We start from the raw sequence: 23,225 nt of genomic DNA on the forward strand, positions 1-23,225 counted from the left end.
GAAATCCGGGTGGTCAGCACTTACAAAAAAAGCAGGCCTCTGGTCAAATTGTGAGCTGGGAAACTATATTCTTCCCATAAACTTCCCCCTTAGTTTCCCTTCAATTTAATGTATTTTTCACTCCTGTGTTTAACTCTTGTACTGTTACTGTGCACTACTAAATGGGGGGGGGGTTCACTTCAGAGGTAATTGCATCTGAATGGTTTAGTGCAGTGTTGGATCTTTGTGTGGAAGACATGTCATTTAATACTGTTTTAATTATGGAGATATCTTTCTGGTTCCATAGTTAAGTTACTTTGAGATTTACACCTAAAGCAGAGATTAAACCTCTTAGTTATGTATGAATAATTTAGTGTATCCTCCCCAAACATTAAATAACGAGTTTTTCAAATTTTTAAATCTATTAGTTTGAGCAATAATTATTTTTAAATGGTTCATTTAAAAACTGTAATTTTTTCACACTTCTATCGCTAACAAATGGCTTGTTGCTAGGGCTGTCAAGCAATTTAAAAATTAATTGCGATTAATCATGCAATTAAAAAATTAATCGCAATTAATTGCGCTGTTATATAATAGAATACCATTTATTTAAATATTTTTGGATATTTTCTACATTTTCAAATATATTGATTTCAATTACAACACAATAGAAAGTATACAGTGCTCACTTTATATTTATTTTTTTACAAGTATTGGCACTGTAAAAAACAAAAGAAATATTTTTCAATTCACCTAGTACAAGTACTGTAGTCATGAAAGTGCAATTTATAAATGTAGAATTATGTACAAAATAACTGCATTCAAAAATAAAACAATGTAAAACTTTCGACCCTACATGTCCATTCAGTCCTATTTCTTGTTCAGCCAATTGCTCAGACAAACAAGTTTGTTTACATTTATGGGAGATGCTGCTGCTTGCTTCTTGTTCACAATGTCACCTGAAAGTGAGAACAGGTGTTCACATTGGCACTGTTGTAGACGGCCTTGCAAGATATTTACATGCCAGATGTGCTAAAGATTCACATGTCCCTTCATGCATCAACCACCATTCCAGAGGTCATGCTTCCATGCTGATGACAGGTTCTGCTCGATAACAACCAAAAGCAGTACGGACCGACACGTTCATTTTTATAATCTGAGTCAGATGCCACCAGCAGAAGGTTGATTTTCTTTTTTGGTGGTTCGGGTTCTGTAGTTTCCACATTGGAGTGTAGCTCTTTTAAGACTTCTGAAAGCATGCTCCACACCTCGTCCCTCTCAGATTTTGGAAGGCACTTCTGATTCTTAAACCTTGGGTCGAGTGCTGTAGCTAGCTTTAGAAATCTCACATTGGTACCTTCTTTGCATTTTGTCAAATCTGCAGCGAAAGTGTTCTTAAAATGAACATGTGCTGAGTCATCACCTGAGACTGTTGTAACATGAAATATATGGCAGAATATGGGTAAAACAGAGCCGAAGAAATACAGTTCTCCCGTAAGGAGTTCAGTCACAAATTTAATTTATGTATTTTTTTTTTTAACGAGTGTCATCAGCATGAAAGCATGTCCTCTGGAATGGTGGCCGAAGCATGAAGGGGCATACAAATGTTTAGCATATCTGGCACGTAAATACCTTGCAATACTGGCTACAAAAGTCCCACGTGAATGCCTGTTCTCACTTTCTGGGGATGTTGTTAATAAGAAGTGGGCAGCATTATCTCCCGTAAATGTAAACAAACTTGTTTGTCTTTGCGATTGGCTGAACAAGAAGTAGGACTGAGTGGACTTGTGGGCTCTAAAGTTTTGCCTTGTTTTGTTTTTGAGTGCAGCTACGTAACAAAAAAATAAATAAATCTACATTTGTAAGTTGCATTTTCACGATAAAGAAATTGCACTACAGTACTTGTATGAAGTGAACTGAAAAATACTATTTCTTTTATCATTTTTACAGTGCAAATATTTGTAATAAAAAATAATAAAGTGAGCATTGTACACTTTGTATTCTGTGTTGTAACAGAAACCAATATATTTGAAAATAGAGAAAAACATCCAAAAATATTTAATACATTTCAATTGTTATTCTACTGTTTAACAGTGCAATTAATCCCGATTAATTTTTTTGAGTTAATCACATGAGCTAACTGCGATTTAACTAAACTTTCCATATAGTTAAAACTCATTAAGTGGTGAATATGCTGCAGATAAAGAAATGTTTGTAATTGAGCAACCTTTTTAACTGTTATATCTAATTATTATAATTATAGTCAGGGCAATGTCAATAGCTGAGGTCATTTTCATGTTGTGTCTCAGGGCACGTCTTCACTGGCAACGTTAAAGTGCTGCCACGGCAGCACTTTAACATGGCTTGTGTAGTCGCAGCCCAGCACTGGGAGAGAGCTCTCCCAGCGCTCTAAAAAAACCCACCTCCATGAAGGGCGTAGCTACTAATGCACTGTCTATACTGGCACATTACAGCGTTGAAACTTGCAGCGCTCGGGGGGGTGTTCTTTCACACCCCTGAGCGAGCCAGTTGCAACGCTGTAAAGCACCAATGTAGACAAGCCCTTAGGTCCAGATATTCAGCGAGTGTTAGGTACCTAAATACCTTTGAGGATGTGGGCCTACGTGACATCAGAGGTAACTGGAGAGAAATGATGGTGATTGAGTTATTTAGCATGTGGTAAATTCTGTTGATTGAAATGTGTCAGTGAAGGGAAGGAGAAATGTATCGAGATCTCAGTGGTAGATTATTTGATCACCTGTGCACAACAAAAAGTCACCAAGCTTCATCTTCCTCCTGCTCTCCATAGTCTCCACTTAGAAGCAGTCGATGTTGCTGTACTTCTCCCCTGGCATTTTTCAGTTCCCTGTAGGGAATATGTGTCAATATAACCTTCAGCCTCCTACAACAGGAGGTCAGATAGCAGTAGAATCATCTCAAACTCCTGGAGACAGTCAGAAAAAGTGTAAACACCCCTCCCCCCTACAGCAAGGGTTTGGTGGCAGAATTATCACATCTACAGAAGGTATGTATACTGGCATCTTCCTTCATGGTAAGCTCTTTGACTCTGGTAAGGGATAGGGGAAAATAATGTAACGACAGATGAAGAATTATTCAATACTTTACTCTTTGTTGCATGTTTCTGTAAGTTTTTGGCCATTTAAGTATATACAAACATACATACATCATGAATAGATAAATACTGCTTCATGTTAAAAAGTTTAACATATGAACAATATATGTTGCATCTTTAATTGAAAGCATCTGGGAAGATATGCAAAAAAATATTCAATACTCTGATCCATTATATGAAAATACAAGCTGTGACTCTGCAAACACTATTGCACATGAGTAGACTTAACTGAGTATCAGAGTAGCAGCCATGTTAGTCTGTATCTGCAAAAAGAAAAGGAGGACATGTGGCACCTTAGAGACTAACAAATTTATTTGAGCATAAGCTTTCGTGAGCTACAGCTCACTTCATCGGAATGCATTCCGATGAAGTGAGCTGTAGCTCACGAAAGCTTATGCTCAAATAAATTTGTTAGTCTCTAAGGTGCCACATGTCCTCCTTTTCTTTTTAATTGGGTAGTTAGTCCCATAGAACTGAATGGTACTAGTCACCTAATTAAAGCATGTGTTTGCAGAATCAAGGCCACTGTTTACAGTGAAACCTATTTCCAAAGAATTATTTGGAAATTGCCAAGTGTCAATGCACTAAATGTAAATATTTTTAACAATATATGCCAGTGTGGTGAAAGACTGTTTTGTGACTAGCCAGACGGAGCATCACAATATAACGGACTACATAAATAGTAATTTTTATTCTGAAAATTAAGTATTTAAAATTAAATTAATAAAACCATTAAAACTGCATAAGTGTTATTTTTCTGTTTCCACCATCCTTTGTCTCATTATGTGCTAAACACAATGAAAAACATTCTAATTAAAAAACAAAGTACTAGGAGAAATTTGAGGTGGCTAATCTATGCATCACTCACACATATTAAAAAGATCCATGGAAATGAACAGTTAAGACATTATCAAGCAACCTCTAAGCAGAAATCAAGATCACCATGCATGCTCCTCCCAGACCATAATCCCAATATCACAAGCATGGCTACAAACAGAAATTTGAAACAATGAGCCAGAGGAAATGTTAACTACCACCTAGTTAGCAGAAGACAGACTACATATGATCAGTAAGTGCATTTGACTCACTCAGATACTACAGTGACTAGGTCACAAAGCTATGTACATAGGTAGATCCTGCAATATAGGAGACTGAGAAGTACAAACTAGTCATTCTTAGAAGAGTTACAGAGAGGGTTTGTCTAAGTTGTACGGCAGTGCACTCTACAGGGGTGTGATTTCTAAAGTTCACTTCGTTTGCACACTTATCAGAGCATGTAGACCATGCTGGTGCGCACCAGGAGTTCCTTGGTACACTTTAACATGGTACTATTTGAAACAGAACTATGTTAAAGCACAGTAGGGAACTTTTAGTGCATACCAGGAGGGAACACATGGACCAATTGTGCAAATGAGTGCATTTTAGAAATCACACCCCCATAGGGCCCGTTGCCACACCATGTAGACAAGAACATAAGAACAAGCCCAGAGCCTTTCTCCTTACAGTCTTGATATGATTATTTTATGCTGAAAGTCTTTGAAATGATGAATCCAGTGACTGAGCTCATGGAGATATGATGGCCCTAAGTGCATTACACATGCACGTAAATAATAACATGAAGCTCCAAAGAGCTCTGCCTTATATGTGTAAGGTCTTCAAAGTTTTGTCTTAACTGCCTACACGTGTTTTCCACAGCAAGATAAATGGACAATAGTTACCTCGCTGTAATATCCTAGTGGAGACAAGCTTCCTGTACTTTCTTCTGAGCGAGAGGTAGGCAAAGTTAATAATATTACCACCGCCCACTGCATCGTTGACCTTTCCTGGTTTACCTCTCAGTAAAACGACAGAGCCTTGTCTCCACTAGGATTTCACAGCAGGATAGTTCATGTTAGTTATGCCACAGAAAAACAGGTGTGTTATTTTGCAGTGAAAATGGAACCTCGGACTCTTTTAAACGAGGAGGAACCACTAACAAACCATTGTAGTGCATGCAGCCAGCTGTTGTGACACCTGTGTGCTGCTGCCATTTTTGAAGGACTAGAAATGGCCCCCACCGCACTGTATGGTTACTGCAAAGGCAGAAGGCTGTGCGCGGATGATTTAGGACGTTGCACAAGGATCTGCACTGGATGCCTCTTGGTTATCAGGGAGGTGGGGAGTTCAGGGTGTGGTCTGGGATTTATCTACCTGAATAATCATTTCTCTCCCTGTTTTATACTGCTAAAGTTACAATCAGCAGAGGCACTTGAGCTGTGAAGCCAACTTGGTATGGGGGCAGGCACTGCTGGCAGTGTTCTCCAGGAGGGCCCTTTGACTCTGGAAGTCGCTCCCCCAACCACTGGTCTGAAGTAGCTTTGATCAATTGACCATCAGAACACTATGTGCTGGGGTGGAGGGTTTTGGAGGAAATGTATTTTGAGGCCTGTTAATTTACTCTTGGTGTGAAAGAGTGCAGTTTTGCTGCTGGATGATTACTCTTTGTGGATTATGATTCTAAATACTTGTTGGGATGTCTAGGCATGTGGCCAGGAGTCTATTTGTATACTAAATCTAAATAGGTAAATAGAAAGCACAGCAAGGGGAGATACAGAGACACTTACAAAGTATTCAGCGAAACTACATGACAATTCAAGTAATTGGGCAGGTTAGACTAATAAATATGGAGGATATTAAGATTAACAAGAGCAACTCTGTTGCCTCTTGTCTCTCGCTATCTCCATTTTTCTGCTGTCCCCTATTCTAACTTATCCAGTGTCAAATATTTAATATTAATGATCATCTGAAAGACAGGAAGGTCTATAATTGCTTGTGCTGGATGCAGTACACCCAGGCAGGGGACAGAATGGGATGACAGATCCATCTTTATAATGCACCCCGTCACCTTGATATGCTTGCTTAGCCACGATTGTTAAATCCAAAGTGAGAATGACTATGCCAAGACACATCAGGGTCACAAGAGAAATTCTGGCCTTCAGAACAGAATGGGCTCCAATTTCAGTCTGCAATATTTTATTGTGTTCCACATATTTGGCTTAAATCCCATGCTGCAGAAACTGGGCATTTAAAGGGTCCCAAGGCAGCACAGTTTTTTGGCTCCTAGTGTTCAGTGTAGACTTGGTGCTCAGATCTTTCATAACCATATCCTCTGAAATTCCACTCCCACTTCTTGGACAACTTCAAAAACATTTGCAAGGATGGTGCAATCTCTCAAAATGCCTGTCATTGTTCTTTGCCATTGGCTACAGACTCTCACTTGGGATCCACACCAAAAGCAACCACTTTAAGGAGCATCTAAATAAGACATGGATTAGAGGAGCACGGCTAAAACCCTGTATGTGCACATTCCTCCAGGGTTAGTACTGTGCTGCATGGCTGCATAGCACAGGGAGACAAGTAGCGGAGGCAGTTTCAAAATCCAGACAGCACTAGGCCAGGTTCTTAGTCTGGCAAGAGAGGAAGATGTCACTGCATGGGACCCATTTGTGGTCATTTTAATTAGTACATTGGTCTCAGGAGCCCTTGAAGAGCCTGATTAAAATCCTCAAGACAAGCTGCCACTTGCACAGCGACAGAGACAAAAGACTTTTAACACTTCATAAAGCCGCTTAGTCTTGAAGTGGAGGCCTGTAGAGCAGAGAAAATACAGCCACCCATGCCTGATGGCAGAGCTGGACCAGCCTGTAAAGGAAGGGTAGGGACGTGGGAGCAGCTGCAGAATAAAACAAAAGTATTTCATTAATGTTTCCTACCCTTCTCTTTATAAACTCAGACTTAGAAAGAGCTGATCTCCACTCGGGTCAAGGGAAGCCATCAGCTTTGCTTTCTCTTTATTCCCGCCCAGGTGAGTGCTCAGACTCTCACCTAGCAGAAGCTGCAGGACATAGAGAAGAGGGTGTTGCTCTCATCCCCAGTAAGCTATGCTTCACCCTGCAAAGGCTGATTGACAGAACAACACTGAAGACTCAAAAGTCCCCTCTGCAGGGGGGTAATTAGCATGTGCCTCAGCAATGAAGATTCTTAGGACTAGCAGAGACATTCATTACAAAACAGAGGGGGAAATCTATATCCACACACTTTCTGAATGCTAATGAGTGCTTTTTAGGGTAGTTTTGGGTTGGCTTGTAGCTTAAGTAGATCAAGGTCGAGGTTACAGCTAAATTACTTTGCTAAAGTTCACCAATCACAACCATTCTTACCACTTTACTTCCCACAGCCAACACCCTTCCAGCATCTTTCTCTGACAGAGGCACAGTCTGGCACTGGATAGCTGCGAACTGCACATAGCCTGTGCTTCAGAACAGTTTCCGACAGTACCTTTCGTTAGGAAAGGCTGTGGATGCAGTAGCTATAGGTTTATTTACAGCCAGCTGTCCTACACATCTGCCTTCAGTGATTTTTAGTGGAAAAAGCTGGAAATATAGTAGCTGTGAGCTCCCACACACCCACCACTCCTGCACCCTATCTCACAGTCACTCCTATGGAGAGAGGCTTGAATAAATGTTCCTCTTCCAAGCCCACCGCTAGCAATGCCCAGTTTCTTGTTCTTAACCATAAGACAGAAAACAAATAACATTCAGAAGCCTTAATCACATACCTGGGTCTAGTCTCACCACAACAAGGCACACTATAAGAGCAGCCAAGAGTGTCTTTTTGTAAGGACTGGAACAGAAGTGGCTTGACATGGATCCCAGTGCTCTACGCAGCACTGTTAATATGTTCAACAACTTTTGGGACACAGAGCCTGGAATACAAGGACAAGAGGTGGTTAAATGAAAGGGCTAAAGCAAGGAAAATAAGACCGCACAGAAGACCTGCTGGATTCCAAAAACTCTCTCGATGGAGCATGTGATGGGGTGTCTGCCCCACACTAGACTAGGAAGGGTTAACCTCAGCAGCAAGCAGTGGAGGTGAGTCCTCTGAGTGGTCCAGAGAGACTGCATGAGTGCAGCCAATCAGGGAGGAGTTGCAGGAACAACCAATCAGGGCCCAGCAAGCTCACATAAAAGGAGCTGCAGAGCAGAGCAAGTTAAGCTGCTGCTGGGAGCTCAAGGAGTGAGGACTGTGTCTCTAGTACATATTGGACAGAGCAACTACTCACAGGATGGGGGAGCAAGAAGGAGCTCCTAATTGGCTGCTGGGGCTGGGTAGTTGGATATCCTGAGGTTAGGGCGAAGAAGGTGCTGGGGCCACGGGGAAGTGGCCCAGGGAAACATAACAGCATTGGGAGAAATTAAAAAGTTGCAGCAAGAGGCTGCTATCTGTAAGGTCCCTGGGTTGGGACCTGGAGTAGTGGGTGGACTGAGACCCTAACCCCTAAAAGGGAGGAACCCAGATAGTGACACAGCTGGAGGGTCAAGTCACAAAAGAGGATGCTGCGGTTCCTGAGGCTGCAAGAGGGGCCACTGCCAGATGCAGAGACAGAGTGATGATGTGCAAACCATGGACGGGGGTGGTGGCCTCCAGCTAATCTCCAGAGTGGCCAGGAGGAGGTACCAGCCTGCTGGTGAGTGATGCACCCCATGACAGGGCAGCTATTCAAAGAGGAATACTGTGTTCACCCCTGGGTTCCTCAAGCACTCCTGACCTGTCTGCTATTAGCAAGGATGTAACATCAGATTGGCTCCCGCAATCCACATCTTCCTAGTTGGGCAGCTATTAACACAGGTGTGTTGCTTTCTTTTCCTGTTTTCTTTCTAAAAGCTTTGTGATAGTTGTTACTGAGGAGGAAACTCTGTGGGAAGCTTGTACCCAAAGGACTTTATACAATTATAAATACTGATGTCCCATAAGGGAGGGATACCCCAGCCAGGTGCTGGAGCCCCGTGGAGACAAGAATTCCTGGATTAATTGAGAATTCTTAGGTTTAATAGGTGCTTAAATCCCACCCATAGATTCTACTACATGGGCTCAAAAAAGGAGAATAAAATAAAGAAAATTATTAATGGGAAGATAGTAGAAAGTTCACACTGGCAACTACATAAGCCCTTAGAGGAAAAGTCATCTGTCTTAAGTTTTAATTGCACGTTTTTACATATTTCTTTGGTAGTATATTTTAGAAACTAGAAAATAATTTTCTTAGTCTTTGCCAATGTGAAAGATAAACTTCGCCCTTGCAACTCTTATCAAGCAAGAGCATTTAGTTTACTACTTTGTTTATACACATGCCATGTAAGAGGTCAAAAGGAACATCCCCTGGCAATATTGTTAGTTAACAGTTAATACCCACTAAGCTAGCAGACTAAGGCCATGTCTACACTATGGAAACTAGCATAATATAGATATGGCACTGTAGCTATGCTGGCATAACCCTGTAGTGTAGATGCAGTCTACAGTGACGCATGGGGTCTGTCTATCACTCTAGGAAATCCACCTCCCCGAGCAACTGTTAGATTGATGGAAGGTTTCAGAGTAGCAGCCGTGTTAGTCTGTATTCGCAAAAAGAAAAGGAGTTCTTGTGGCACCTTAGAGACTAACCAATTTATTTGAGCATAAGATTTCGTGAGCTACAGCTCACTTAATCGGATGCATACTGTGGAAACTGCAGAAGACATTATATACACAGAGACCATGAAACAATACCTCCTCCCACCCACTCTCCTGCTGGTAATAGCTTATTTAAAGTGCCGTATGGAGTGGAAATCTATCAACTGCATGAAAAAACCTGTACAGATACAGACAGACATCATCTTCCTTTCCAAATGCAAACAGATGGACATCGTACCAAAAGGACTGAAGGTAAAAAATCCACTACAATCTACATACCACACAGACTATGCTGACAGCTTGTGCCACATGCTCTCAAAGAAACTGCGGAATCACCTGATCAACATCCTCTACAGCAAACAGGGAAAGATTAAGAATGAGCTCTCAGAACTGGATACTCTCATAAAAAACCAACCTTCCACACAAACTTCCTCGTGGCTGGAATTTACTAAAACTAGACAAGCCATTTACAACGCACACTTTGCTTCTCTACAAAAGAAAAAGGACACTAAACTTTCTAAACTACTACATGCTACAAGGGGCCACAGCAATGGTTCCCTCAACCCACCCAGCAATATTGTTAACCTATCCAACTATACTCTCAGCCCAGCAGAAGAAGGTGTCCTATCTCAGGGCCTCTCCTTCTGCTCCTCCACCCCCATGAACATGACACAGTTCTGTGGTGACCTAGAATCCTATTTTCGACGTCTCCAACTCAAGGAATATTTCCAAAATACCTCTGAACAACATACTAATCCACAGAGGCCTCCCTACCAACATTACAAAAAGAAGGATTTTAGGTGGACTCCTCCTGAAGGTCGAAACAGCAGACTGGACTTCTACATAGAGTGGCTTCCGCCGACGTGCACGGGCGGCCATCCACAATGCCATCCACAGCCTCAGAAACAACTCTGACATCATAATCAAAAAGGCTGACAAAGGAGGTGCTGTTGTCATCATGAATAGGTCAGAATATGAACAAGAGGCTGGTCGGCAGCTCTCCAACACCACTTTCTACAAGCCGTTACCCTCTGATCCCACTGAGAGTTACCAAAAGCAACTACAGCATTTGCTCAAGAAACTTCCTGAAAAAGCACAAGATCAAATACGCACAGACACACCCTGGAACTCCGACCTGGGATATTCTGTCTACTACCTAAGATCCATAAACCTGGAAATCCTGGGTGCCCCATCATCTCAGGCATTGGTACCCTGACAGCAGGATTGTCTGGCTATGTAGACTCCCTCCTCAGGCCCTACGCTACCAGCGCTCCCAGCTACCTTCGAGATACCACTGATTTCCTGAGGAAACTACAATCCATTGGTGATCTTCCTGATAACACCATCCTGGCCACTATGGATGTAGAAGCCCTCTACACCAACATTCCACACAAAGATGGACTACAAGCCGTCAAGAACACTATCCCTGATAATGTCATGGCTAACCTGGTGGCTGAACTTTCTGACTTTGTCCTTACCCATAACTATTTTACATTTGGGGACAATGTATACCTTCAGATCAGCGGCACTGCTATGGGTACCCGCATGGCCCCACAGTATGCCAACATTTTTATGGCTGATTTAGAACAACGCTTCCTCAGCTCCCCTAACGCCCCTACTCGCGCTATATTGATGACATCTTCATCATCTGGACCCATGGAAAAGAAGCCCTTGAGGAATTCCACCATGATTTCAACAATTTCCATCCCACCATCAACCTCAGCCTGGTCCAGTCCACACAAGAGATCCACTTCCTGGACACTACAGTGCTAATAAACAATGGTCACATAAACACCACCCTATACCGGAAACCTACTGACCGCTATTCCTACCTACATGCCTCCAGCTTTCACCCTGACCATACCACACAATCCATCGTCTACAGCCAAGCTCTGCGATACAACCGCATTTGCTCCAACCCCTCAGACAGAGACAAGCACCTACAAGATCTCTATCAAGCATTCTTACAACTACAATACCCACCTGCGGAAGTGAAGAAACAGATTGATAGAGCCAGAAGAGTACCCCAGAAGTCACCTACTACAGGACAGGCCTAACAAAGAAAATAACAGAACGCCACTAGCCGTCACCTTCAGCCCCCAACTAAAACCCCTCCAATGCATTATTAAGGATCTACAACCTATCCTGAAGGATGACCCAACACTCTCACAAATCTTGGGAGACAGGCCAGTCCTTGCCTACAGACAGCCCCCCAGTCTGAAGCAAATACTCACCAACAACCACATACCACACAACAGAACCACTAACCCAGGAACCTATCCTTGCAACAAAGCCCGTTGCCAACTGTGCCCACATATCTATTCAGGGGACACCATCACAGGGCCTAATAACATCAGCCACACTATCAGAGGCTCGTTCACCTGCACATCCACCAATGTGATATATGCCATCATGTGCCAGCAATGCCCCTCTGCCATGTACATTGGTCAAACTGGACAGTCTCTACGTAAAAGAATAAATGGACACAAATCAGATGTCAAGAATTATAACATTCATAAACCAGTGGAGAACACTTCAATCTCTCTGGTCACGCAATTACGGACATGAAGGTCGCTATCTTAAAACAAAAAACTTCAAATCCAGACTCCAGCGAGAAACTGCTGAATTGGAATTCATTTGCAAATTGGATACTATTAATTTAGGCTTAAATAGAGACTGGGAGTGGTTAAGTCATTATGCAAGGTAGCCTATTTCCCCTTGTTTTTTCCTCCCCCCCCCCCCCCCCCGACGTTCTAGTTAAACTTGGATTTATGCTGGAAATGGCCCAACTTGATGATCATACACATTGTAAGGAGAGTGATCACTTTAGATAAGCTATTACCAGCAGGAGAGTGGGGTGGGAGGAGGTATTGTTTCATGGTCTCTGTGTATATAATGTCTTCTGCAGTTTCCACAGTATGCATCCGATGAAGTGAGCTGTAGCTCACGAAAGCTTATGCTCAAATAAATTGGTTAGTCTCTAAGGTGCCACAAGTACTCCTTTTCTTTTTTAGATTGATGGAAGCATTCTTCTGTCAACCTAGCTGTGTCTACACTGGGGGTTAGGTTGGCATAGTCAGGGTGCACAGGGGTGTGGCTTTTTTTTTTTACACCCCTGAGCACTGTAGCTAGGTCAACCTATATTTTAAGTGTAGACCAGGCCTAATAGTATGTTGGGTAGCTGCTCCTGTTGCTGCAGCAGAAATGGGTACCAACTAGTGCCAGCTGTGATGGAATTTTGAGACCTAGAAACTTGCTGAAACTGAAACCACTTCCCATAAGACTTTCAGTCACTACCAACCTTGGATAGGTTCAGAAAGGGGAACTGTCTGTTCAGTCATCCAACTGGGCATGATAAAAAAGAAAAAGAGATAAAACTGGTAATCGATACAGAGCCTCTTCCTCCTAAAACACCAGTTTGAATCTAGCCCTAGTTGGTAATGAACACTGAACAGTCAACCCATGTATTGGCAGCTTGATGTGTGGAAATAAGTGGGTAGCTTTCACCTCTGTTCCCAGTGGACAATATTCAAATCCCACAAAAAAACACCATTGCAATTGGCATCCAGCAGAGAAGTCAAAAACTAAACAGACATGGGGAGCTTGGAATACTGTGGATTTCTGAGCACAGTTTGAAGTCTCTATTTTAATTTAAAAGCCCTTAAGTAGTTTGGGTTTGTTGAGGTACCACCTCTTCCCTCATACAATGCTGCCACTGTTGTGAGGACTGCAAAATTGCAACTCCCTCATTGTAGATGGGAGGAGGCTACTCGCAGGGCAGTTCTCTGTGAAGGACTTTTAGATTTGAAACTCGCTTCTCCTCTCTACCTGCCAGATTTGCTGGCCTTCTGGATGTGCTGCAAAGTCTAGCTTTTCTCCTGAACATTTGGGAAGGAGCCAAGCTGAGGGAACTGGGGTACAAGAAAGGGGGCTGAGATGAATTATTATTTATTAGCAGACAGTGGTTATGTGAGGGGGAGAGGCAATCTGGAGATTGTATGCGTTGAGCTGCATTTCGACATTGTGAGTTGTAACTATAGTGAAAGCACCAAGAGCAAGTAGGTAAAACACTTAACATAAGTCTAAATAAAAATAAAGAGTGATTTGGCCCAAGTTCAATCACTCCCTCTTCTACACCTCGGAAGAGGAAAGCAGGATTGTGAGGCTTAGAGAGAGCGCCTACCTAACAACGTCTCCTTTGCTGTGGCTGGTTGCTCTTCAGGGCCTGATTGTGTCTCTTCCTGCTGCACCCACTGACACCTCCTCTTGTTAATGGTGCTCAGGGCCTCAAGTTGTTGCTCTTTACTGAAAGCTTCACAGCCCTGTACCAGATCCTCTGCTTCCACAAATTGTCCAAGGGGAAGCAACACGTGCAACAGATGCAACTCCATCAAGGTGCCATACGAAGGCAGACTCTGATTGGTTATATCTCTCAGCCAATAATTGTCAACTTCCAACATCACGTGGGGCTCCTTCACTGTGCTGTACAATAGGATGCTAGAATGCAAGAAAAAAATGAATGTTACACTACAAACTATTTATTTGCAAAGTTGAGATCACTTACAGTTACCAACTTCAGTCATCTATAACCAGGACTGGACATAGATCCCTCAGTGACAATCTGCACTCCACGCAGAGAGGGAGGGAGTCCCTAGAAAGCAATATGAAGCAACCCCTCAGCATGTGTCTACACTGCAGCAGGGAGGTGTGATTCCCAGCATGGGTAGACAGACATGATTCCCAGCAGGGAGGTGTGATTCCTAGGTCAGGTCAAGCTACTGCACTAGGAACAGCAGCGTAGCTGCTACAGCACTGGTGGCAGCTTGGCCTAGCCACCCGAGCTCGGACCCAAGGGGAAGGCAGGGGGCTGGGATTCGGATGGCTAGCCTAAACTATCACCAGTGCCACAACGTCCACACTACTATTTTTAGTGCACTAGCTTGAGCTGAGCTAGGGCGAGTCGATCTACCCACAGTGGGAATGACACCTCCCCGGTGCAGTGCAGACACCCGCAGAGGCCAAGCTTCCTTCCTCCCCCAGCAACGTTCCCAGACTTTCATCACCTGATGCAGGGAGCAAAGGTCTAGTACAGCAGTCACTGTTAAGATGTAAATTTTATCATCTTAAAACACATGCTCTTCACTGGGGGTGACATGTGACCTTCTCCCTGCACTTACTGATGGCATCACAGAGTCTGAGTCTTTGCTAAGGCCATGAAATTCATGACTTAACGAGACACATCAGGCAGTACTTTCCTGGGCAGTTCTCAGACCCTTTGGGTTTTGACATGAGGGGTCCTAAAGGCTGGCAAATACACAGATTTGACTAATGGGTGAAATGCAGTAATCTGAGAATCAAATGTCCCGAGACCCATTACACTCATTTAAGGTTCTCAAGGTGCATGTGGCTTTTCATAGCCCTGAATAATACTCTTTGCTCAGGCTTGGTTAATCATGACCCAACCCCCTTGCCACAGCTGCCAAGCCCTCCTCAATCTCCTCCCCCAATAACAAGCATCAAATCCATTTTCCCCTCCTTCCTAGAGAGGCCAGATCCTTCCACGACTCCATGCTCTCAGTAATAAGACTCCTGCACACCTTCTTCTAAGACGCCTGTACTTCTAAGAGAGACTAGATTTGCTCCAGCAGTCACTTGGAATGGTACTTGCCTGCCTTTATAAAGTGCTTTGAGATTCACGGGTGGAAAGCCCTGTAAATTATAAGTACTTAATACTTTTATATATTCAACTTCTGCAGCACTCTCTCTTCATGCTAAAAACTAAATTTAAAAAACATACTTCTGATAAAGAGAAGATTCTCTGGATTTTTCATAGGTATTTACTATAGCCCCATTCCATTCATTGATTAAGTGGTTCTTTGGCTATTCGTAGGTCAGGTGCCACTGCCACAGCATCTTTCATCACAAGGATTGCTATGAGAACATATGAACGGCCACACTGGGTCAGACCAAAAGTCCATCTAGCCCAGTATCCTGTCTTCCAACAGTGGCCAATGCCAGGTGCTGCAGAAGGACGGAACACAACAGGTAATCATGAAGTGATCCATCCCCTGTCATCCACTACCAGCTTCTGACACACAGAAGCTGAGGACACTCAGAGCATGGTGTTGCATCCCTGCCCATCCTAATGAATAGCCATTAATGGACCTATTCTCCATGAATGTTAGTTCTTTTTTTTGAACCCTGTTATAGTTTTGGTCTTCACAACATCCATAGCAAGGAGTTCCACAGGTTGACTGTGCATTGTGTGAAGAAATATTTCCTTTTGTTTGTTTAAAACCTGTCTATTAATTTCATTGGGTGACCCCTTACTTCTTGTGTTACGTGAAGGAGTAAATAACCCTTCCTAATTCACTTTCTCCACACCAGCCAAGATTTTATAGACCTCTATCATGTTCTCCCTCAGTCATCTCTTTATCCAAGCTGAAAAGTCCCAGTCTTTTTAAGCTAATACCCCTAATTATTTTGTTACCCTTCTCTGTACCTTTTCCAATTCCAATGTGTCTGTTTTGTGATGGGGTGAGCAGATCTGCACACAATATTCAAAAAGTGGATGTACCATGGATTTATATAAAGGCAATATGATATTTTCTGTCTTATTATCTATCCCTTTCCTAATGGTTCCTTACATTCTGTTCGCTTCTGTCAGGAGACAGTCACAGTAGTCCAGCCCTGCTAGTGAAGGAGAGAAGGGAAGAACATGTCTTTCACTGCATTAAAGCACTAGGGAGATGCTGCATTGATTGAGACAACATATTCTAGGGGAGATGTTAAACCACTGCCTGACTACAGGTGCTAGATAAAGATCACATAACACTGGGGGAGTGTGATCTTGGTGTCAGGGCAACATCCCTTCTCACACTAACAGGTTCCAGTGTCTCTAGCTGTGGAAGAGGCAAAACTTGTTACATAACAGTCTCTAACCTATCACTATGGCATTCCTTGAAAATGAAAGATGCTGCAGAAAACCAAGTTCAGCTCTGTTCTTTCATTCTGAAAAGGTTCCCTCTGAACAGCTCTGCCTGCCCCACCCCCCATGCACAGGGAGATGACAAGAAAGGAGGAGGGACACAGGAGGAAAAAGCCCAACTCAAACTCCATACAACAGACTACACATATAGGTTGTGGAACCTGGGTATTTTAGGCAGGACATATCTGGAAAGTAGAGATAATTACTCACCACAGTTCCAGAATTTTTGGAGGCAGAAGTTCAGGGACCTGGTAATACTGCAAGACCCAAGACAGAACTTCTCTCCACCGGTTCATCTCTGCCAGGGCCTGGATCCCCACAATGCACAGGGAGCTCTTCACTTCCGCAAAGCTGTCCAATGGAGAAGACAGGCCAAATGAGCACTTGTGAGAAATGCTGTTTCAAAATCCTTCCCCGCCTGACACATCTGATGTTAGGGGCTTTCTAATTCCTCCTCAGCAGCTTTTCCCCAAAAGCGCAGACCATGTTCAGCCTTTTTTGCTGGACATGTTTGTTACAGATCTCCAGCAGAAGTCCCATAACTCTCAATCATGCACAGACCCCTTTTCATACTCCTCAGGAGTTGTCTATATTCACAGGTATTAAAGCAGCCAAAACGAGCCAAATTTACCTGTAAATTAGTTTAGGCTTTTAACAACAATCTAGCCTCCAGTAATGGTTTGGTGACTAGAAATCATGACAAGGACCATTGGCATCATTATTATTATTATTATTTTAGGACTGGCAATGTGCTGAAATTGTGATTGTAAGAGATTCCAAACCTAAATAATGCATGATTGATAAAACACTCTTTAAGACCAAAAACAAATAATAAAAAAGTGAGTGAGAACGGGTTCAGGCCCTGGCCTGAAATTCAAGAGAACTGGGTTCAATTCCTTGCCCTGCTTGTGCGACACAGAGTCAGTGATTCAACCATTCTCTCTGCCTCATGCCTGGTCAACACTAGAAAATTAGGTTGGTATAACTACGTCAGTCGGGGGTGTGAAAAATCCACACTTCCGAGTGACACAGTGAAACCAATCTAACCCCCAGTGTAGAAAGCAGTAGGTTGACGGGAGAATTCTCCCATAGACCTAGCTACTGCCTCTTGAGGAGGTGGATTACCATTGGTGTAGGCAGTGCCTTCACTGAAATGCTACAGCGGTGCAGCTATGCTGCTCTGGCATTTTAAGTGTAGACAAGCCCTTAGTTCCCCACCTATAAAATGAGGATTCTTCCCTCCCACCCTTTGTTGGTCTTGTCTAGTTAAACCATCAGCTCTTTGAGATAGACCATGTGTTTGTGCAGCGCCTAGCACAATGGGGCCTTCATCTCCACTGGGGTCTCTGAGTGTGACTATAATATAGCAAGTAAAATATAAACCTAAACTGCTCCTTTTCCATCTGGGGGATTTTTTTTTAAGTGTCCCTCCCTGGTTCTTCGGCCAGGTAACAAGTATAGGCTCTATCCTTGTTGTGAATAATCCTAACATAATTCCAATGCTATTTTACACACATTCTTCCAGGGAATTCTCATCTTCACGCCCCTGCCCACTTTTAAATGTGTTTGTGGGTCATTTAGTATCTAGTAGAACCATAAGAACCTCTGGACTATATTGCAGTGGGGCATAATAAGGTCAATAAACTACATCATTCTGATGGCTTTTGAACTCATCATAACTAACAAGCAAAGCAGAGCCAGACCAGATCTATTGATTGGCAGGACCTCCAGAGAAATGGGAGTTACAGGCCTAAATACATTGGAGGAGCTGTGCTTAAGTCCCTTAAGAGTTCATCTATTCCAGCTGTTCATTTCCTCCACCACAAGTCATAAACCTGTATTATATACACAGCTTTGGAAATGAAGAGGAGCAAGAGGAGTATTTTTGTGTTCAGACAGGGAAGGGGGGGGGGAATGAGGAACAAGACTAGATGACCTAAGGCACTTAGATTCTGTTTCTATGCATCTCCCTAGTCATAGACAAAGGAATAAAACTATTCCTCAATATAGTGATTTATAAAGGGCTAATAAATTAGAGATATTCTAAGCATGTTACAGAGATAAACAGTAAGAGAAATTCCTAGTCCCTTCTATCCTTGGAATCTATTGTGATCATCTAGTCTGATCTCCAGTACAACACAGGCCATAAAACGTCTCCAAAATAATTCCCAGAGCATATTTTAATTTCAAAGTAGTCAATGATAAAGAATCCACCTTGACCCTGGGTAAATTGTTCCAATGGTTAATTACTCTCACACTTAAAACGATATGCCTTATTTCCAGTCTGAATTTGTCTAGCTTCAACTTCCAGCCATTGGATCATATTATACCTTTCTCTGCTACATTGAAGCGTCCATTATTAAATATTCTCCATGCAGGTACTTATAGACTGTAATTAAGTCACCCCTTAACCTTCTCTAGCAAAACAGATTCAACTCCTTTAATCATTATCGTGGCTCGTCTCCGAACCTTCTCCAATTTATCAACATCTGTCTTGAATTGTGGACACCATAACTGGACACAATAGTGCAGCAGCAGTTCCACCAATGCCAAATACAATGCTAAAATAGTCTCCCTACTCCTACTTGAGATTCCCCTGCTTATGATTCCAAGAATTACATTAGCCCTTTTAGCCACAGCATCATGCAGGGTGTTCATGTTCAGCTGATTATCCACCATGAACCCCAAATTATGTTCAGTCACTGCTTCCCAGGAGAGAATCCCCCATCATGTAAGTATGGACTACATTCTTTGTTCCTAGATGTATTTAGGCATATTAAAATGCAAACAGAGTTGTAAGCAGGTCAGCAAGTGTTACAGATGGCTATCAGTCGTGTATTGACTACTTGGACTCTAAAGCAATAGATTAACCATTTACTAAAACATGCACTAATCATTCATTAATCCTTTATAAATAGAACCTTAATATAAAGCGTGATCAGTAATCCCACGCTTCCTGTTTCTGAGTTCTTATACATTCTTAGACCTATTGTCATCAAAATGCCTTGATTCTCAAGGATCTCCAAGCAATTCATATACAGGAATCATTTCCCTTACCTAGAGCATGCAGTTACTGCTGCCTGAAACAAATCAGCTGTTTGTATACAGAACAGCAACATTACACCCCATTTCAGGGTTGAAAGCAAAAAAGAATGTATTATTTCCAAATGGAACAGCATGGAGTTAAAAAGTAAGTAGACAAATCAGAATTTGGCCAGGACACCAATATTAACGCTCTCACTACTGTAAAAAAATGCTATGAAATTTTTAACTACCAAGATGGTCATGGATCTCTCCTTTACCTGTCACACAAAAGACAACAGCACTGACTCTGACCAGTAACACTTGCAACTCTACCCACGTAGAAGGCTGAGGGGGAAAGAGGGGCAAAAAAATCCAAAACCAGAACCCACAGCAAAATTATTTCTAAGCAAAATATTTCAAAGCGATTTATTAAAAATAGTCAGTGTCGATGCATCCCTCTAGGAGTTCACGATGGAGTCCCTGAAGGCAGGACATAACAGATATTACACTGATACATTAGACTTTAGCTGAGTCCTGTCAAACATCTCAGGACTACTGTAGTCCAGTGTGTTCACGAACAAAAGCCAAGACTTCTCGGTCCAGGGGTCACTCAGAAACAGATTTCGTCTGCGCTTGGATCTGAGATTTCGCAGGGAACCGGCTGCACAGGCCCTGCCTGCGTTTGCCCTGAATAACTAAGCAGCGGGAACCTCTTTTGCTGTATGCCCCGGGGTGACTGGGAACTCGCCCCCCCCCCCCCGTACCTTTCACCGTCAGGGTCTGAGGCGAGGCTCTCGCAGCCCCGCTCACACCTGTCCAGAGCGGCAGCAAAGTCCAGGTGCACCACCAGCAAATCCGCGGCCTCCTCCAGCAAAGCGGTCGCTGGGGCTGGCACGGGAGACAAGGACAGGGGCTCGCTGCTCCTGAGGAAGCCTGCCGGCCCGCTGAGTCCAGCGAAGGACACCGGCAAGTCGTTCTTCATGGTGCCCGGGGAGCGGCGGCTGTTAGCTGCCGGGCTTGGCCACGTGCCCTCGAATCCCGCCCCCGATCTCCCTCGGGGCCACCGCTGGCTGCGCTGCCCCAGCTGCCCCCGAAGCGTCCCCGCCCCGGGCCGCGCGCGGGCTGGCTCCTCCCGCGCGCGGCCGCAAGCGCCAGCCCTGCCCCGGGGCGCGGAGCGCAGCGGCCGGGGGAGGCGCTGCGCGGGGGCCGAGAGCCGGCGTGCTCTGCGCCTGAGTCCTGGCTTGCGGCGCGCACCCCCAGCGCCGGGCGGGCGGGCGGGCGGACCCCCTCTGCGCGGCGCTCCCGAAAAGCCGGGAGCCTGGCACCCGCCCGCCTCGCGGCGCCCAAACCCTGTGCAGGGGACTCTGGGGTTTGTAGTTTCTCGGGGTCACGGTGCTGCTGTCGCGGGCAGGGCGGAGGAGGAAATCAGGCAGCGTGCAGTCTGCTCTAGGATTTAAAACTGAGCCGCGAGGACGTGAGGAGTTTGTAGATGTGAGGTTTAGATTCAGGTTCCAGGGGTTATGCTGAGCAGGGGTGGGAAGGGCTGGCCCACTTTCCCCCGGATGGCAGTAGAAATTTAATTACTTTATATGTTGATTTTCTCCGTTCCTTATGGCAGAGGAGATCTTCATTGAGCTGCGATGGGTGTGGACGCTGAAGCCCTGAACGCAGCAAATACCAAGCCACAGCTTGCCATGAAAGTGAGGATTTCAAAACCCACTGGGCCCACCTGGGATGACACCTCTGACCCTTCAGGACTTGGGACCTGATTTTAAAAGGTACCGAGCATCCACAAGCGTAGGAGAAATCAGCTGGAGTTCAGCATCTCTGAAAATCAGGCCCTGGGTGCCTGAAATCCAAAAATTGCTGTAAAGAGCTAGCTTTTGTTATACTGCATTGGAACAGAATAGAGCATGGCGGGGGGAGGGTGATAGGCAGTGGCCTAGCCTGTTTTCATTTGACTTATTTAAAGAAAAAAGCAGGTTCTCTGGAATCCAGACAGAAGGCCTTTAAGTGTTTTTAAAAGCTATTGCTATTGGTAGTTATTGTATCAGAGGGATACCACTCTTTGAACATAGGGCAGCTATGCTCACTCTAGATCAGTGCTACTCAAAGCGGTGGTCCGCGGACCAGTGCCGGTCCGTGAGCCATCAGCTGCCCGTCTTCACGCACATTGGAAAAAAAAAATTGCCAGTCCCCCACATCAGATAGCTTGAGAAGCACTGCTCTAGATGACTGAAATTGATAATGGGAGTCATCAGGAGTTCCAGGTTCTGTTCTTCTCTCTGTCACTGACTTGCTGTGTGACCTTAAGAAAGTCACGTATGGCCAGATTGTCAAAAATGTTGAGCAGCTTGTACTCAGTGGGAGCTCTAGGGGAGTTGTGGGTGATCAGCATCCTCAAAAATCAGGTCACTTAGCCTCTGTTACCCAATTTGTAAAGTTCTTTATCTCTCCAGCTGAAAAAGACTGTCTGTGCAAAGCATCATTATGTAAGCCATGCAAAATTGTCATGAATATTTACTAGCTCACACACAAGACCTTCTCATCTACTGACTACCAGGAGGGTAAATTATAATAAAAAAGTTACTCACCTTCCAAAAACACAAAATACTTGCTGTGGGGAAGTGGGGGAATTGACTTTTGCAAGTCTATATTATCTTCATCTTAAGTTTTAGAAAATTAATGTCTTCTGTAGACAAAGGGTCAGAGCTGGCTAGAACCAACCAAATGTAAAAGGCAGTATGGTGCTCACAGCCACTGTAACTTGGCCACATTGCAAATATATTGCATATTAAGTCCTTGAAGTTAATACTATATTGTAATACATGTAGTGAAGGATCATTCCCAATCAAAAGTGTGCTCAGAAAGTCATGTACATACCATCCTGAAAAGTTTCTGAAGTGAATTATGCTATAGAGAAATTTAGGGTTTATCTTGTATTGTGAAAGGATTGACTGCAAGATCATGGCACACTTACTGCAGTTCCATCTATAAATCCCAGTTTGTATGTAGTGGTGGCATCCTGAAAAGACATGAACTGCCCTGGAAGAGAGGAAGACCTGATGTTGCAAGTCTGTGTATGCAAGAGAGAGAAGAGGGGTTTTTTTGATGTAGGATAGGGTATGTGTCTCTATCTTAGTGATGAGTCTCAAAGGGCTTGAGTCTCAGAGTTTGCCTTTGGTTCAAATAAGGACACAAAGTTTATCAAAATCTTTGACTTCTGTGGCCACCAAGACTTCTCCTATAAAAGAACTGAGTCCAAACCAATGTATCCACTTTCAGCTCCACGGGTAAGCAGGAGAGTCAAAGAAGGAGGAATCAGTAGGACTAGGAGACTGCATTTCTTCTGTTTAGTCTCAAGGTGTCGCCCTAACAACATACATTTACTCAAGAAAACAGTTTTCAAGGACCTAGAGAACAGTTATTTTAAAAAGAAAAGGAGTACTTGTGGCACCTTAGAGACTAACAGATTTATTTGAGCATAGGCTTTCGTGAGCTACAGCTCACTTCATCAGATGCATGCAGTGGAAAATACAGTGGGGAGATTTATATACACAGAGAACATGAAACAATGGGTGTTACCATACAGACTGTAACGAGAGTGGTTAGATT

General features: G+C 43.7%; 1 protein-coding gene across 2 annotated transcripts; it reads right to left on the reverse strand.

Moving 5' to 3' along the window:
- Positions 1–2,587: 2,587 nt before the first annotated feature.
- PEX26 (peroxisomal biogenesis factor 26) lies at positions 2,588–20,957 on the reverse strand. Of its 2 annotated transcripts, none has more exons than XM_073319677.1 (5): positions 20,375–20,957; positions 16,797–16,937; positions 13,782–14,095; positions 7,710–7,856; positions 2,588–2,845 (listed from the first exon to the last, which is right to left on the reverse strand). In XM_073319677.1, the coding sequence occupies exons 1-5, from the start codon at positions 20,590–20,592 to the stop codon at positions 2,838–2,840; spliced, it is 828 nt and encodes a 275-aa protein (XP_073175778.1). In that variant the 5' UTR covers positions 20,593–20,957; the 3' UTR covers positions 2,588–2,837. The 2 variants fall into 2 exon arrangements, with proteins under 2 accessions (XP_073175778.1, XP_073175770.1); XM_073319669.1 differs by lacking the exon at positions 2,588–2,845 and adding an exon at positions 3,514–6,824.
- Positions 20,958–23,225: the final 2,268 nt, after the last annotated feature.

The sequence above is a fragment of the Lepidochelys kempii genome, chromosome 1, assembly GCF_965140265.1.
Source record: "Lepidochelys kempii isolate rLepKem1 chromosome 1, rLepKem1.hap2, whole genome shotgun sequence".
In the NCBI taxonomy this organism is placed as follows: Eukaryota; Metazoa; Chordata; order Testudines; family Cheloniidae; genus Lepidochelys; species Lepidochelys kempii.